Here is a 17667-nt window from a genome sequence, read left to right on the forward strand (position 1 = left end):
TTCCAATTTTGGCCAATATCGATTTTTTTATATAGCTGACACTGTTAGGTGTTGTGAGGTCACAATACAACTTTAATGTTCAAATGTTATTTTATTGAAATATATTGAATAATACCCTTGAAACAAAACAAACTTGTCTTAACTGGACATTAATTAGTGCTCACAGCAAAGCAAAAGAGGACAGCAGCTGATTTTCAGGCCGATCTTTTTGACCAATCCTTTCCACCGATTTTATCTAAGGATCGGCTGATCTCCCAAAATTAAGGAAATTAGCGCCAATAAATCGGGAAAAAAAACACTGTCCAATTTATCGGTGCACCCCTAACAGTAAGACTCTTAAATATTTACCTCCTCCTGTGTGCAGCTGTTGGTCAGCCTCAGGTTCCTCAGACTCTGGCTGGACACCACTCACACTCTGACCCTGAACTGGGATTTGGACTTGCCCTGCTGACTGGGGTACGTAAGACACCCCCTGCGACACGCCAGTCATTTGGGTGGATTGAGCAGCGCTGTAATTAGAGTTCTGAAGGCTCTGCTGAGATGCTGGCTGGGCACTCATCTGTGAGCTGTGCTGGTTCTGTTGTGGGGAAACATACGAAGCCGACGGTGGCACCGGCTGTGACTGAGGCATCTCCACACAGGACTGCTGGCCTGGTTGCTGTGTTGATGACTGATTCTGAAGCTCCTCTTCAAGCTTTCTCTTTTCTTGATCTTCTCTGACCTTCAACAAAAATCAGTGAAGAAAAAAAAACATCAAAAACCACCAGCTGACAAAGAACATAAACACTGAATGAAACAAGCTTAAAGAACACAGAACCTAAAACCCTTGTGATGAACATGAACCTACCTGCTGTCGCTGGGCCCTCTTGCGCCTGATTAGAGACACTCTATCCTTAATGGCTTTCGCAATGATCTTGAGGTCACCTTCACAAACATAACCAGACTCAACCTGTAGAGGAAAGACAAACACAAAGTCATCAGTGATTAAATAAAGAGGGTAATAAACTCATGTTCAATCAATAGCCCTTTTAGCACAGTGGTTCTAATGTATCAGTGCAAAAAGAACAAAAACATTCTTAAGTCAGAGCTATTTTTGTTTGTTTCTTTGACACACAAAATGTTTCAGCCCTGTGATTGCCTCCACTGACAGCTCAGCAGTGAATCAACTGTCACATTGACTTCAACCCTGTCATTCTGCCTTGCTACTTATTTACAAGAAACCAATGTGCAAGAAAAGCACATCAGTCCTGCCTTGAAAGGAGCTATTCACAGTAATAAGTCAGTTCAATTCACCATTTCCTGAGCCACATCCTCTGGGACATCTTTGTTGAGGTCAAAAGAAAACTCAATGGCTTCGTTGTCTTTGTACTTCCCCTTAAGTTTCTTTATATCCTCAATTCTCAGCCATAACTTTATTGCCTCCATCTCTCCATCATCCTCTTCTGCCAGCTCCACTCGTACACCTGTATCTTCCTGGAAGAATGCATGATTCAGAAGGTCTTTGATGGAGTATCTAAAAGAATTTAAAAAAAAGTTGTATTGAACAAATGACTTTCTTGAAGAAACAAAAACTTTGAAGTTATAAATGTGATGTTTTAAAGTTTGAGACCTCTCATTCTTGTTCTGTCGTATACATCCCTCGATGATCTCCTTCACTTCAGGAATGGCCACCTTGTCAAAGCTGCCTGGCTTCACCCCCTAAAGAAAACACAGAACCCTAAATGATAACTACCTTCCAAAACTGATATTTTCCTTGTCTGGAGAATGCCTTAAACTTTTGTTTTTTAAAATAAACTCAACTGTCAACATCCTTTTTTTCCCTTTTGGTCTGTGACAAAAAGAGGACGAATCTTGTTTACCTGGTGTTAATTACAGATTCCATCCAAGTAAATATTGTCTAAAATAAATAATTTTTACAAAAGACTGATTTTTCTGCAACTCAAGATATTTCCATCTGCATATGCTCAGATTTCTAAAGATAAGACCTAATGACTCAGCACCGCTCAAAACACAAATAAAATGAGAATATTTGAAATTACCAAAAGTCACTGATGTGAAACAAAAAAAGAGAGCTCAAACAGATGACTGAGGAAAGTGATGAAGACTACAGTAGACAACTCTAGAAACATGAATCATGAATGACAAAGTATTTCAAAAGTATGTCACTTGCATGAATAAGACTATAACTATGCATTTTCTCAACAGGTATTTCCTTTCAGACAGGATTACATAACTGTTGGGAAACCAGCATGACTGTGCTTGCTGAACCTGCTTTTAATCCATCAGGGTTAAGGTCTATATGGTAAGATAACACACTGTGATTTAGAGGAAAAGAGGAAAAAAAAAAAACAATGAACTGAAGGGGGATTTTTGTTTCAAATATGGCTTTTTCTATAAAAAGGCAGCAGTGGAATGAGGACAGAATGGAAGACAAACTAAAGAGTGTCAACAGGAATGAAAAATGACTCCAGAGACAATAGCCTTCTTGGTACATAGGAGGAGGTGAAGGCATGGCTGAGGCGTGACGTGGAGGGTCAAGGAGAAGACTTACGCTTGTTACTCTGCGGTAGATCTGTGCAGCATTCTGGCACTCTGAGTAAGGGTACTCTGAGGTGGCCATCTCCAGCATGCACATTCCAAAGGCATAAACATCCACTGACTCGTCGTACTTCTCTTCATACATCTCTGGCGCCATGAACTCAGGGGTACCTTAAATCAAAACAACTATTCAGAACTCTCGAACTCCCTTACTGATTGAGTGGGCTTCTCACAACCCAGTGCCCCTCTGCTCCTCTAACCCATGGGGGGGTTGAGGAAGAAGGGGACGAGAAGAGTGACCAGCCTGCTGACACCTCCTGGAGTAGAACCTGTGAGATGAAAGTTGGAGGATAGAGGAAAAAAAAAGTGGGGAAAGGAAAGCAAAAAAATAAAAATAAAAAAAGAGACAAAAAAAAGAAGGGGGAAGGTGGACTCAGTTAAATCGCAGAGAGAAAAGGACGTGTTTGTCTGTGTAAGACCTTGACGTGTTGGAATATAAGTGTGACTGTGGTGACCAATTTTCAGAACACACATTTTGGCCAAAATACATAATATTTACAACAACTCAAACTTGAGCCACTTATTAACAAGCTGGAATTGGATTAAATTGGTTTAAATCAATGCCAATTCGCTCTGTAAGAAAAATACAACTAGCCATGGAAGTGACTTTTGTCAAGACCTTTACAGATCTAACATTACCCTTTAGGTACCACCTACCTTTTGTAGTTTGACCTACCGCCTCCTCCGGACCTGCAGGAGAAACGTGTTGAGTTCAAGCCTGACAGAAGCAGATCCATTAGCTAGTTACAGAGCTGAACAGTGTTTCCTGCACATCAGCCCGTTTGAAACAACTGTTTTAGATTCAATCTCAGGTCCTACACAGAAAAACTCATTTTGTTATTTGATTGCAATAGTTTTTGATATTGATGTTTGATATTTACAGCACACTGTCAGACTTACCAGACCCTCAAAAGATACTTACTCAATGACCAGCAGTACCCTATTCATTCCAAACAGCAGAATGGGGCACAGCTGAGGCTAGAGCCTACATTTTAAAAACATACTCAAGAATGTGAACAGAAAACAAAAAGATAAAAAGAAAGAAATAAAAAACTAAAATAAAATGCTGACAGAGACAAAGTGGAGAGAGCTCCCAGGACAGAAAGACGGAACAAAAAGACTCTGTAGTCCTGCAATACTTTAAGACAGCAAGAGACAAAACACTAGGAAAAAAAACCTGTTGAAGAAAGCCCATACAAAGAGATGTTAAACATTTTAATCATCACTGGCAAACAGACCACATATTTCCAAACCACAGAACGAAGACCAGTCTAAGACATGAACAAAAGTCATATCTATTGCCCAAAAAAAAGGCATGACAACTATTGCAATAACAAAATATTTTAATTAATATAAGGAGAAACATTAGGCGCTACTTACAGTCAGTAGATGCCTGGGAAAAAAGGCCTTTCTTTTTGGAGAAACATAGAACAGAAATGCTCTGTACATGTACCAAAATTGACAAATAAAGTCAGTTGGCAAAGAGGAAAAGGCTTGTGGTTATTTGCCTTAGATCACCACAGTATTTAGCCTCCATTTGAGCTGTGGTTTGAGAGACAGCTGAAAAGCTGTGGTCTGTTTTCATCAACAATATCAGAAAAAACATTTTTCATGAAGACATAACATTCACAACTTTAAAAACGGTAATGTCCCACTGGGATCAGAAGGCTGAATTGACTTTGGAGACATACCTATAACACTTTTGGCAAAAGATGCGCGCTTGAGTGTGGCCAGTCCCAGGTCTCCAATCTTGACAGATCCTGTTGGTCCTGTGATGAAAATGTTGTCACATTTGAGGTCTCTGTGGATGATTGGGGGAGTCCGAGTATGAAGGAATTGGAGTCCCTTGAGGATCTGTCTACACCAGCTACGAAGCACTTTGATTTTCATCACCTTGAACCGCTTCAGGTATCTGCAAAGGAACAGATCAGATTTTCACATACCCAGGATCAAGCTGTGATAGTAAAAGCAGTTTTCTCTGGACCGAGTTGTGTATTCAAACTAGGGTTGGGCAATATTGGCAAAAAAATTAATCATGATTAATTGTGGTATTTAGCCGATAACGATTAATTTGACAATTAATCCCCTGGAGTCCCTGGACACCTTTATGTCCTAGTCACATGACCAATTTAGTGAGAAAGATTTGCTCTGCATAAAAATCTGTCCCAAATTCTGTCAAAATTACAGATATCAGGCTATACATAAAATTTTAAATTGTGTTGATGTATAAATAAATTACAGAACTTCTTTTTTTATGTTCGTCATATTTGAAGCGTAGAGGAGCATCGAGCGGACTGACCGGAGAAATCTCCAGTCAGTCTGCCTGGTGGCTTTGATCGTATTAATTGTCAAGTGCCAAAAAAATAATCGATTAAAGTTTTTCTGACGATTAATTGCACACGATACGATTATGCCCAACCCTAATTCAAACATCAGATAATCTATGAAAGTTGAGACTCACGTTTTAAGTGTACCAGAAGTCATGAGTTCTGTGACCAATACAATGCACTTCCTTCCCTTGGAGGGTCCCTCCCAGGAGTCATAAAAGCGAACAATGTTGGGATGCTGTAGCCCCTTTAACATCCCCGCTTCCTCTTTGAAGCGCTGTCGCTCTGCCTTCGACAGCTTACGATCCTAAAGGGAGCAAAAAAGGAAACATTTTAAAATTACATAAGCCTAAGGGTCATCACTTTATTAGCTTTTCATAAAAAGAACAGAGTAATAATTCTGGTTACAAATGTTGATGACTGAGCACAGTATATTTGTCAATACAGCATAACTAGAAAAAATAGAAGATAAAATATTGTTTCTTCTCACACAAAAATCACACACATAGGTCGCAGGAATGTCGTTGGTTTTTTTTTCTGTAAACCAAAAGAATGTGTCTGGCTTTGGCCTTAATTTCATATAAAAACAAATTCAGAAAACCAAACGGTTGGCAGGGAATTGCAAAGGAATGAATAACAAATCAGCCCCTTCATGCAACAACTGTTATTCATCATTTTCATTATAATACAGTAGCAACAGTTAGTTACTAGTCACATGACTCAATGAAATGCATTTATTCAGTGTAGAATTGTTTTAATGTGATTTATTTCACATTATGGTCTTAGAACAATCATTTGTATGCAGAAAACAGGCATCTGTTYAATGATTGTTTTAATTTAGATATAATCACAGCAATAAAATTACTACTGATATACAAAACTGAAGATAAAGACACATCTCCACTTCTGAACACAGTTGACAAAAAGATTAGTTTTGAATGATTCACACAAAAGCAAACCTACTTGTCGAATGCATAGATAAGATAGCCTTATTCATTTCAGTAGGGACTGCGGCTTAACAAAAAAATGTGGAACACGTGGAACCACCCATCTCAAGTTTCCTGAGCGTATCCTTGCATGACCCACATTTGGATCATGCATGACTACACAGCTGTAAACTCGCTGCACTTGGAAACCCTACAGCCAAAGACCTCCCCCAGAACTCCCAGTGTGCTGGCCACCAGCCAGAATTTCCAGGAATTTCAGCCCACTTTTGAGTCGAGAAATAAATTTTGACCTGGCTAAAGGCAGACAAACTTTTCAGTGTTGCAAATGAAAAACTGGTCATATTAAACTTAGATTGGTTTAAACTAAAGTGTTGTTCAGAGATTTCAAGTAAAAAAACAAACAGAGCAGACAAATTGAGATAAAATAATATAAAATAGTTTAGGGGCAACATGAAGTCTTCAAATAAATTAAAAAAAAACAGATAAAGTGAGTGACTATTGGGCAACTGTACAAAGTGACCTTTTATTTTAGAACTAGTGGGCCTTTTATTCCCTTTCTCTTCTGCTTACCATGTCAAAATAAGAATGTAAAACATCCACAGGTGCACATTCAGTCAAGCTGGCCACTGAAAGCATACCGACACTTTGACAGCTGTCTATAAACAAATGTTATCTCCTACCAAGGCCGAAATAGTAAAAAGCTACATTTCTTGTAAGAGAATATTTAAAGTGAGAAAACACGTCTAAATTCTACTTAAACAATTTATTGATTGTAGAAATTTTGTTAAATGTGTGAAAAACAATCACAAAAATTGTGTATTTTGACAGCTATTATTATTTAATCATTTTATTAGAAAGAAAAAGTGACATGTTTCAGTCGTTGTCTGACAGAAACATAAATATATAAATCTGACAGATTTATGTTTGCTCCTTTTGTCATGCACTAATTTACTGGGCTGTATAGTTAGCCATCTCTCCTGCTGACAGTCACAACATAAATTCAATGTGTTGAAGGGAGTTATAGGTTTGACAGTGCAGACATGAGTTGTGCAGCAGAAACTTAGTTCTCCACTAAGCAAATTGACTTGCTGAAATTCAGCACTTTGAATAAAATACTGCTCATCAGCTACAACATGTCACCGTCATCCATAGTTCTTTAATAATTCACATATGGCCTTTCTAAATGTTGTTTWTATAACTGAGCATAGGTTAAAAAAACATTTAAAAATTGTCCACTTATGCCGGCAAATAAAGATGAGATTTCTATCTTGAAAATCTAAAACCACCTCATACAGTCTCTGGTTGAAACTCAACCCTTTATGTACTACATTTAGTCCAAATTCATGTTTATCTGCAAGTGATCTAATTGTGGCTCTACATTTGAAGCTCTGCAGAGTCTCCCTTCACAGTCTGTTTATTTTCTTTCTGCCTTATCTTCTTTCATGTTTTTAAAGTTTTCTTAAATACTGTAGATTCAGAAATGATTCACACGGTCCACCTGTGGTGAGATTTCATTCATTTACAAAACAAACCTTGAATTGACAAAAAAAATTGAACTTGCACAGCCCTGCTGTACAAAAGCTGATAAAAGTTACATAGACATGAGAATATAACAAAAATAACAAGAACAAAATATTAATATTAACTGATTAAAATAATAATAAAAATAAATGGTGATATTATGAAGACCATTAACAACATTTTAAACAACTATTTGCAGGAACCACTTTATTCCCATATGAAACCTACTGTTAACTACAAAGTGGCAAGTACTGCTTCGAGGTAAAGGCCATCATAAATAACATATCATCCCTAAAATAGACGGAGGATAAAAGGCCTGTGAACACCATACCCTGGAGGCTTGATGAAGTTCTTTCTACACTGACGTAGGTCATGGCTATAAATCAAAGAGCTGTGACAAACGAACAACTGTACTAAAAGAAGTTTCTCCTGATGTGAATCATTTCTGTTGTGTGACTCGTGACACTAAAACTCAGAGATCAGATGTCAGATACTCAATACGGGCCATTTCACACTTTATAGTGGTAACAACATCAGTCAAAAGACCATTTAGCAAGATCCTGCTCTGTTAATAAAGTATGACACGATTTATAAAAAGAATGCTGATCTTAACCAAACTTTGCCCAGTTATTCAGATAGAGATTTTTTTCTAGTTTCATCCAAACCAAGTTAAATCAGAATATTTCTATCACTCTTAGTTTAAAAAGTGTGAAATCAACATTCAATGTTTTAACAAAACCTATTTGTGAAAAGGGCTACAGACACTTATATAAATATAAAAAGAGAGAGAATGAATGCAGTCCTACACTAAAATGTGTGAGAATAACCTGTGGCCCTTTAATGTTTCCCACAGGTCAGATCACACCCTTCGGTTTTATCTCAGTTTAAAGTTTAAAGATTAAATCTTTCACAGCTGTGTGCAAACTACGCTTCTGGTACTTCCCACTACAGCAGCTGTCACCAGAACCATATTTTGATAATGCAAATAAATGTTCAAACATGCTCTTTTTCAAGTTTCCTTTTCAAAATCTGGTTGAGTCATTAAGGCATTAAGTGTTTAAAAGGTCACCATTTTCCACATGGTTTAGTCATAAGGGGAATGAAACCCATGCTGAAAAGATAATCCTATTTGTTCAGCGTTATGATCTACAATCAGTGCTGTTTTCTGTAAAAATGGTTGACTATATTTACAACATATCAACGGCACAGAAAGCTTTGGGTCTATATGTTGTGAAAATTGTGGCCTATTTTTGTTTTCACAGCTTGCAAAATTGTGGGCTGAGCTCCAAGGTTGGTTAATTGGTGTCTATCTTCAATTTATCWATTTATTTATTTTAGCTAGATTTCTTTTTGTTTTCAAGAGTTCTAACCTGAAAATAAATAAATATACCGTATATTTGAAATCAAAACAGTACGTAATTGAGCGTTTGATGTACTGACAAGCCACAATGGTACATCAAATACTCTATTTGTGTTTGCTTTCTTCTGTTTTAAGGTTTTGTTCAAAACAKAGAAGTCATGACTAGAGCTGTGTATTGGCAAGAATTTGGCGATACGATACACATCATAACAGAGGGGCCACGATACGATATATCCCGATATATTGCGATACTGTAAGCAAGGCAATATATTGTGATATATTGCGATTTTTTTTGTCCAAAAATTCTATTGAATAAAAACCTCTTACTGAAAAATGAAAAAGAAAAGCTACTGTTTACTTACAATGCTAATGCTACCCTTACTCTCTGGCGCTCAAGAGGTAGAGGAGCCAAATGGCTGGCTCACTGCTGCCAACTAGTGGTCAGAGGCTGAACTACAACATAAAAATGAACAGTTGGCAAGAAGATTGACATTTTAAACCTTAATAAAAAAATCGATACAGGGCTTTAGAATATCGATACAGTATCGGGAAATGAAATATCGCGATATTTCAGTGTATCTATATTTTCTTACACCCCTAGTCATGACCCATTAGGATTTCTAATTGAACTGACAATAATTATTATCTAAGGCGAYGCATTTCTTCTCCACAGTCCTTCCCCAGGATCATTTAGAAAGTAAGTTCTTAAGACATTACTCCTGCAGGTTTTAATGAAGAAAAATATCTTGTGCTATAACAATACAACATTCTTTAAAGGTAACTACTTGAACAAGATATGGGAATTGGCGGTCTGCTTCTCCTTAAAAATTTTAAGTAAAGCTTAAACATAAGATTATCAAGACAAGTCAGTATTTTATAGTATTTAGGTGAAGCATGTCACTCCCATTGRGATGCCTTTGGCCAGTTGGACATAACTTTTACAGTTTCAGAGTGATGTCTGGGATTTGTCTAATCTTAAATACAGCTTTAGCCAGTACAAGGAAGAAGCAGTGGCTGGAAGATGACGTAGATAAAAACTGATGATTAAAGAAAGAAGAGGCTTCTAAATKTATTCATTCTTTCCTTAACTTCTTCTCTGCACTGACCTACTTTTTGCGCAGACAAGCCTGCAACCCGAGACATGAAACAAAAGAGTGGGGTCATGAGTAAGTGAAAAATGGATCCGCCTAGAAATTCTTAAGAGATTTTGAACAAATGGTCTTTCATACTTGAGTCAGTGCAGCTGTGATGTTTTCAGGCAAATGCTTTGCACAAAATGTTGAAAGCTGAAATGTATTTGATGAGTAATTACTCTTAACACTTATGAGGAAAAAAAATCCAAACTAATGTCCCTCAAAGACAAATCCAAGTGTTTAAAAAGATTAAAATAGTAAACTTTCTCTGAATGCACATATACATTAGACTGGCTGAAGTGATGCTTTTTACCGTAGTTGCACAGGATTAGTTTCATGATGCCAAGCTTAAGCAAAACTCAAAAATCTTGTGAAAGAAAACCTGTAAGACCTGTTTTGTTACCAAACATGAACAGGAGCTGCTGTTGCCTTAAGCAGACACTCAATTCCCAAGAGAACACTCGAGGCAAAACTAAGTACTCTGAACCCCCTCCTCCTTTCCTGAAACTTAAAATATATAAAGAAAAATTAACATTTCAACTCTTTTTTTGAAAATCTAAATTAATATTAACTTATTTTCCTGTGACTGTACAACATTCAATTTGCATTAGTTCCAAATGGATGCCTATGTTTTTTCCATCATATCCAAACACAATTAGCATTTTAGAAAAAAGATTGAGGATTTAAAAAAATAAGTAAACGATTCAAACAAGGTGCTTCTACCACTGAAGATCACTAAAGAAGAAAGAAGAAGGAAGGCTTTGGAAATCCCAAATTAAAACATTTCAATGTGTAACTACAATGATGAAAAAATAACAGATATTTAATTAAAAATAATACCATCCATAAATGCAACACCAATATACGAACAATATCTGTTTCCACTTCATTATCATTAAATATCCTAATATTTCAAATTACCAAAACAACAACCTTTTAAAAACAATTATAAGACAAAGTCGTTAAAAAAAATCAATACGTGTCTGTTTATGTTACATTTATCTGGATATAAAAAGGGGAAAATGGTAGAAGGGTGGGAGGTGGACTGACGGCTTCGAAGCAGGACTTGGCAGGTCAGCCTGCTGTGCTTCACACAGGAGATTCCTCCGTGAGGAATGTGACCCGTTTTACATTCACACAGCTTCGGCTGCAGGAACAGTGAGCATGCGCACGATTCGGCCTGAGCGGGGGAGGGGCACATGTCTAATCTTCACATTGTTCTGAAACCAGCTTCAAGTGTGTCTGTGGTTCTGCTGCTGCTGTGTGAAGAAGTTTGCCATGTGGTGAATGAGATCAAACTTTCAACTCTGAAGTTGCTGAAACTGGACAGGCAGCAGAGATGTTTTACATGATTATTTTTAAGAAAAGTAAAACATATTTAAAAAAGCAAGACAGGCAAGAATCCAATTAGGTCAAAGGTCACATTGGTAAAGCTGTACTTTGAAGGGTTAACATAGTGATTTGTTTAATACCTCAACTAATGCTACACTTAAGGAAAATGTCATCTTTGAGTTCAACTGCCTTTTAGAGAATTTTAGATATTTCACATATTTAAAAAGGGACAATTGTTTAGGAATAAAAAAATCTGATTTTAATGACAAGAATTTGCACAGGCCCTGTTGATCTCTGGAAACATTACTGTGATGGTTATTGTGGAGAATAAACATTTACATGAATATAGCTTGTCTTGTTGAATCTGCTGTACGTAGTTTTCATGCCTGGCAGGGTTGCCAGATAAGGAAATGATGATATCAAACCGTTGCTATCATGTGTGATGTGTGAGGATACAATGTCTCAGAGGGAGAGGTGTGTGTTATGATTAGTGAAGGAGCACAGACAAGGAGGTAATTAGGAAATAGTAATTCAGTAATTCTTGTGTATCTTTCAACACTGATGCTGGGTCAGTTGACACTTCAGTGTGCTGTTTGGTTTCAAACATGAAAATAGTTGCATCTAAAAGGATGAAAAAAACATTTGTTTGGCACAAGGATGAGGTTGATTTGCTTCTACATGTTAAAAAGGAGGTGAGTAKCACAAACAGCACTCCACTAATTTGTGACCATTGCAGAGAAACAACTGAATGCAGTCGCCTGTAGTGCACATGTTTCACATCTCTGCAAGGGATTTCCCAAAAATCTCCTCTCTCAAACCTGAATGCAAAACATTTCAGTTTCAGCAGAAACAAGYGTGGTGCTCAAGTACTCGAAAGGCTAAACCACAGCAGAAATGTTATGGTTTCGCTCAAAACTGAGCCTTAGTTTCAGCTCATTAGCTTAACATTTTAGTGTGGAACTATTCTATTCATTATCAATCAACACTAAACCTTGTCAGTGGTAACTTTTGTGTTAGTTATGAAACTAAAATTGTACAATAAACAGGATAGGGGAGGTTTTTTTTTTTGCAATGCTTCTATGGTGGGTGCAAGCTGAAACAATCAAAAGGGAAATCATGTCCATATTTATGAGAGTGAAAAGTGGTGAAGGAAATAAATTTGTTTCTAATCCACTCAAAGGATATGCCACATTTGCAACAGAATGCAACACTTAAACCCCTTTTTATCACGGGTTTAAAATAAAAAATTCATGCTCGTTTTCAGTTCAACAAATGTGCTCTGAGCTATGGACTGTAAAGCATTTCACACAAAGGCTCTGAATAAAAAAAGACAAGATGGATAAAATTACCAGTCTGTAAAACACAACAGCTTATTCTTAGTTTTGCTGYATTAGCTGTCTGAACTCTATTTGATTAAAAAAGTGATGAGTATAATAATATCAGAAACCCACTGTTATCAAAACCGTGGCCTGCAACACGAACAATGTTTATTCTAATGCAACAACAAAACTAAACGTGTTCAACAAATGCTTATTTACAGCAATTAAATAAGAAGAAATGTCATACCTGCAGCTCACACCAYGCCACCTCCACTGTTGTTTCAGTGTCCAAGCCCTTGTAGACGGTCTTGAAAGAGCCACGTCCAATTTCTATATCGAACTTCAAGAATCGTCCATCAGGTGATGTTCCAACGGCTTTAGTCTCTGCCTCTTCTATATCGTCCTGCACTCTTTTCTCAGCCTCTCTTTGCTCTGCCTCCGCTCGTGCCTTGGCAGAATCCTTATCTCCCTCCTCCCCCTCATCCTCAGCAGGCACCTTTACCTCAGCGGTGCTTACAGGTTCTGAGTGAATTGGCAATTCTGTTCCTAGACACGGAGCAGCGTGAGCTGCTACCAGCACATCTCCGTCACAGCTTTCCTGCACAGCAGCAGATTCTTGTGCTGAAGGCACATCTCTCTTAGTTATTTCTAGATCTTTTTCTTGTTTTTCTCTTCCATTTTCAGTGCACTTTTCGTTTTGATCTTTTCTTGCTTCAGCCTTTGTTGAGTGAGTATCACAAGCCCTTACAAGCTGAAGGACAGGTTCCTGTGGCTCATATCGCTGAGGAACCAGGATGGGGATTTTGCTGGGTAAAGGAAGGGCCAACGCCGTAGCGTTGGAATCACTGATGACACTTCGACGCAAGAACCGGTGCTCGGGATTACATCGGTCACGCTCCATGGTGTGATGCCGGCGTCTTACTTCTACCGACCGACTCTCGTTCACCAATGAATCTGAACCCGTACTGGGGCCATTTCCACTTTTTGGAGGGGGAGCTAGGAACTTCACCATTTTTTCATCTGGCTTTTCCGACATCCCCACCACCYGGACGAAGAAGGTACAGTAACAAAAAAATAAATAAAAATTAAAAAAAGAATTCTTCCATGTTTGTCACATGAGCTTGTATAAGCCTCATCAATATGTGCTTTGAAAAAAATAAAAAATAAATATAAACGTAGAATTTCTGTTTGGTGGTGTCCTTTTTTCACCGTTCAATGACTGTCTTTATATATGAAACGCAGCAACTGGGGACGTATGATGGGAGGTGTTCCCTTATAAACGGAAAAAGACTGAACACTGCAGCAAAACACAGAGTACGGATGTTGATACACAAGTATCTTTAGGTTCACACCATCCATCCTGTAAGACACAGGGTGCAGCTTCTCTCAAGCATAAGGAATCACTGGTGAGGAACAAACACGCACTGCCTACAATTGGCACCGATCACCCCACGCTGGGCGAAGGCAGGATGGGCAAACAGCCTGAATAAGCTCCAGTCCGCGTTTCCTGCAATAAAAAAAAAAAAAAGAAAACAAAAGCTTACATTGAGCTTGGCATTGTTCTGTATAATGTAGCAAACATTATGTCAATTGTCAACACAATTTGTAGTGACCAGCACAAGTTTTACCAGACAGGATTTACAGTGTAAATAAATTCATGTTTAAACCAGAAGCAGAGCCGTTAAACACGGTTTACCTACAGCTTCAGAAACGGTTTCTTGAGTAAATATTAGCTGGACTTCTTTGATGGTAGTACTATAAATTATTCTGTGATTATACATTTAATTGTCATTTTGTCCCTGTCATTTTTACTAACAATCATAAGTTATATTTCTCATCTGTGACTACTTCGAAGACACCAATCATTTGCGATAGTGTTTATAAAAAACAAAATAACCACCTTAAGGCTCACAAATAAAMCACTGAGTGCTTTGCATTAGATGGAAACCAGATGTGCCAGGTTCAACAAATTGAAGTACCTTACTGCTGTCATTAAAATTGAATAATAATGTTTTATAAAGGTTGATATAGAGCAGTTTCATGCGCTTTGTGAGTCATAAAGCACAGACTACATATGCAAAACTGCGTTCAGTATTTCCGCAAAAATAGGAACAGGTTTGCATTCTGACCTCTGTTATGGTTGTGCAAACCCGCAATAACAATGTCGTTACATATTAATCACCTTTTTCCTGTCATGGTTGCAGCCATGACCAGCGTAAGCAAAAAATATAATGTCAAAGCTAACCCCCGAAAAATTGTAGCTGCAGACATCTAAAAATAATTACAATATTTCGTCCTAAACTGTTTAATATAATAAAAAAAAAACGGCAAAGCTTTAGACACATATATACATATATTTATTTATTCACAGCAGTCCGTTCAAAATGGCAATACCGAGTCAACATCACAAAACGAGGGGGTGCAACGGCTCTTTGTTAGCACGCTAACCACCATAGCTAGCACATAGCTAGTTAGCTGGCGTTTGCTAATCCTTTAACAGGGAAACGAGAGCCAACGATGACTAATTTCCGCGTCACGTATTTAAAAAAAATGTTTTAAGCCTCGGAATTCATCCTACGATTTCTCAAAGCTAACGTCAACACAGTGTTATGTTATCAACTCTCCTGTATAAGATAAATAAACACGGATATCTCACAACTTTACCGTATCGAAGTACAGCTTCCATCCCGTTGTGATTAACCCCGCATCGGATACATCGAACCGGTGTGAAAGTCGGTTGGAAAGGCGGTGACAAATAGCGCCACTGCTACCCAGCAGAGAAACGTTAGCTAGGCGGGGCTTGCAAATATGGCAAGCCAACATAACATAAAATAGTCGGACAGGATATTTAATGCAGATAGAATATTTTAAAAAATTATCAGCATTTCTGCTTTATAGAAAACAATTTGTTCAATTCCCAATCAATATTTCGGATATATCAAATGTTTCAGACATCAGTAATAATATATATAAGTATACATTATAAAATGTCTATTATTACATAGACATATTTATATTTATATGTCTATTATTTGAATATAAACAAATAAATTAAATGTGAATTTCAACAGGGAAGATTTCTATTTCAGATATCCWGAATGCACCGGTGGATAGAAATCTGAAGTTGAAAGTCAAAAAGTGATGATATTTAAAACATCCAAAATGTTGATTGTGGGTAGGCAAAACCCCTTTGAAATATCTGATGTTTTTTTTCCTGGCAAGGAAGAACTGAATTGTAGAAACAGGTTAAATATAGACAGTAAAGTAAATATTTAGTTTACCATCATCAGTGTGTAAATGTGTGTGTGCATGGGTGAATGTCTGTAAGTGTAAAGCGCTTTGGGGTCTGGAGGAACTTGATAAAGCACTCGATAAGTTCAGTCCATTTACCATAATAATGATTTCAAATTCTTATTTTTCACCCTACTGAGGTGTGTCTCAAAGCAGCTCATTCTGATGCTCTCTTTAAATCCAAATATAACAATAAGACCCCCCTCTAGCTTCCAGAGTGGTCCATTCTAGTTTGATAGAGGGGAAATGTCTATAGTGAGGTACAGAAATGTTTCATTTACAATTTAATTAAAAGAAGCCAACAACTTGTCTGCATTTTTGGAGACTCCACACAACAAAAAGCATTGAACGGCTAAAAATGTAGATTAAACGTCGAAACAACCACTTAAAAAATTTAAGTATTTTTAGATATCCTAATCGTAGTTGTTCTTAAAAAAWTCCTTATCTTGCAGGTCTTTATTGTATTTTAGACAAATTAAATATTGATATTTTATGTTACAACAGCCTGCCCTAAAAATGGCCTAAAAATATACAACCACCTCCTCGCAGCCACCATTCAATTTAACATTTACAGTAGCTTTATTTACAAATGTTCGAGACATTAAATTATAACTCAGCCAAGAAAGGATTTTGGAGGACGTATTTATTTATGATTACGTCAGATTAATGTATGGTTTTGTCTGCTCTAGCGAAATTAGCAATGTAGCTCCTCAAAAACCAGGCCAATGTTGGGGAGCCGGCTGATCATTGATAGAAACCTACTTACCTTAATATCAAGTCAGAGTCGTTAAATGTATCTTTAGGTCGTCCTCATTTATTTAAAAATGAACCTATAAACATTGAACACGTGTAAGTATCAGGCGGAAGCACATTCCTGATACCGAATGCAGAATTTAATTTTTTTTTTCTTCTAAAGTTCCTTTTCAGGCCAAGTGACGAAGTTGCTACAAAATTGACTGAGGAAGGACGGACTGCGCATGCGCGGTATAAAACCCCTCACAATCATGGCAAATATAAACGCTGAAACATTTGTGTTGACATAATTAAGTTTTTTTTTACACCAAGTTCATGTCCTCTGTGCATGAAAGAATAAAACATGAAATACATTTCCTTGATAGTGTGGTATAATCATTCAGCATCAACAAAAAGTTTGTTGATCTAAAGAAAAGGGATGCAAAACCTCTGATTTTTTTCCATTAAGGTAAGCACTGCCCCCTGGTGGTTATTTTCTAAAGTACATGTCCATTCGATCTGCTTTTAGGAGTGAATTATGGGCAACATTGATTACTTTTATATATAATTTATATATAATTACTATTATACCCTTTTTACAGTTTAAGGACATTTTAATTATTTTCGTATTTGTATTTTGAGTAAGTAGCTACTATCTTCATTGCTGTGCAACCTGTTCATTAACCACTCCAGCCCTTGTACACACATTTTTTTTGTCTCCTACAATGTATTTACTACTTTTGGACATTAATAATAAGTTATATGTTTCCTGTAAGGCAACATGCATTGAGATTTTCAAAAGCAAAGATAAAGCAGTTGAAATAATATTTTCAACACAAGAAGAGTGTGAACTTGAGAACCAGCCAGTTGAGTAGTTTTCAAAAGTGCAGAAATGTTTAATAACATTTTTGTTAAGTTACAGAATTAGGAGTAAATCTTCCACCAAAGCAGTTCTTTTTAGAAAAAAATGTGGAATCAGTACCATACATCACGGTCATATTTAGATGTGCAAACACAAAAAAACTACCTTGAAATGAAATATTCAATTTATATCATACTTTCCTAATTTCTCAGATGTGTATATATATATATATATATATATATATA

General features: G+C 37.0%; 1 protein-coding gene across 5 annotated transcripts in view; it reads right to left on the minus strand.

Moving 5' to 3' along the window:
• The window catches only part of wnk1a (WNK lysine deficient protein kinase 1a), a 29994-nt gene extending 13264 nt beyond the window's left edge, over positions 1-16730 (minus strand). For 4 of the 5 annotated variants that reach the window (XM_014012272.1, XM_014012273.1, XM_014012270.1 and 1 more), the window contains exons 1-9: positions 15202-15290; positions 12785-14044; positions 5060-5232; positions 4290-4510; positions 2552-2709; positions 1610-1698; positions 1294-1513; positions 848-949; positions 349-721 (exon numbers count right to left, since the gene is read on the minus strand). In XM_014012272.1, coding sequence (XP_013867726.1) covers positions 349-721; positions 848-949; positions 1294-1513; positions 1610-1698; positions 2552-2709; positions 4290-4510; positions 5060-5232; positions 12785-13573 — 2125 coding nt within the window. In that variant the 5' untranslated portion in view covers positions 13574-14044; positions 15202-15290. Of the gene's footprint in view, positions 1-348; positions 722-847; positions 950-1293; positions 1514-1609; positions 1699-2551; positions 2710-4289; positions 4511-5059; positions 5233-12784; positions 14045-15201; positions 15291-16594 lie in introns of those variants that run through there. The other variant, XM_014012269.1, reaches the window with a different exon arrangement.
• Between the last annotated feature and the right edge of the window lie 937 nt (positions 16731-17667).

The sequence above is a fragment of the Austrofundulus limnaeus genome, unplaced genomic scaffold (assembly GCF_001266775.1).
Source record: "Austrofundulus limnaeus strain Quisiro unplaced genomic scaffold, Austrofundulus_limnaeus-1.0 Scaffold90, whole genome shotgun sequence".
Classification (NCBI taxonomy): Eukaryota; Metazoa; Chordata; class Actinopteri; order Cyprinodontiformes; family Rivulidae; genus Austrofundulus; species Austrofundulus limnaeus.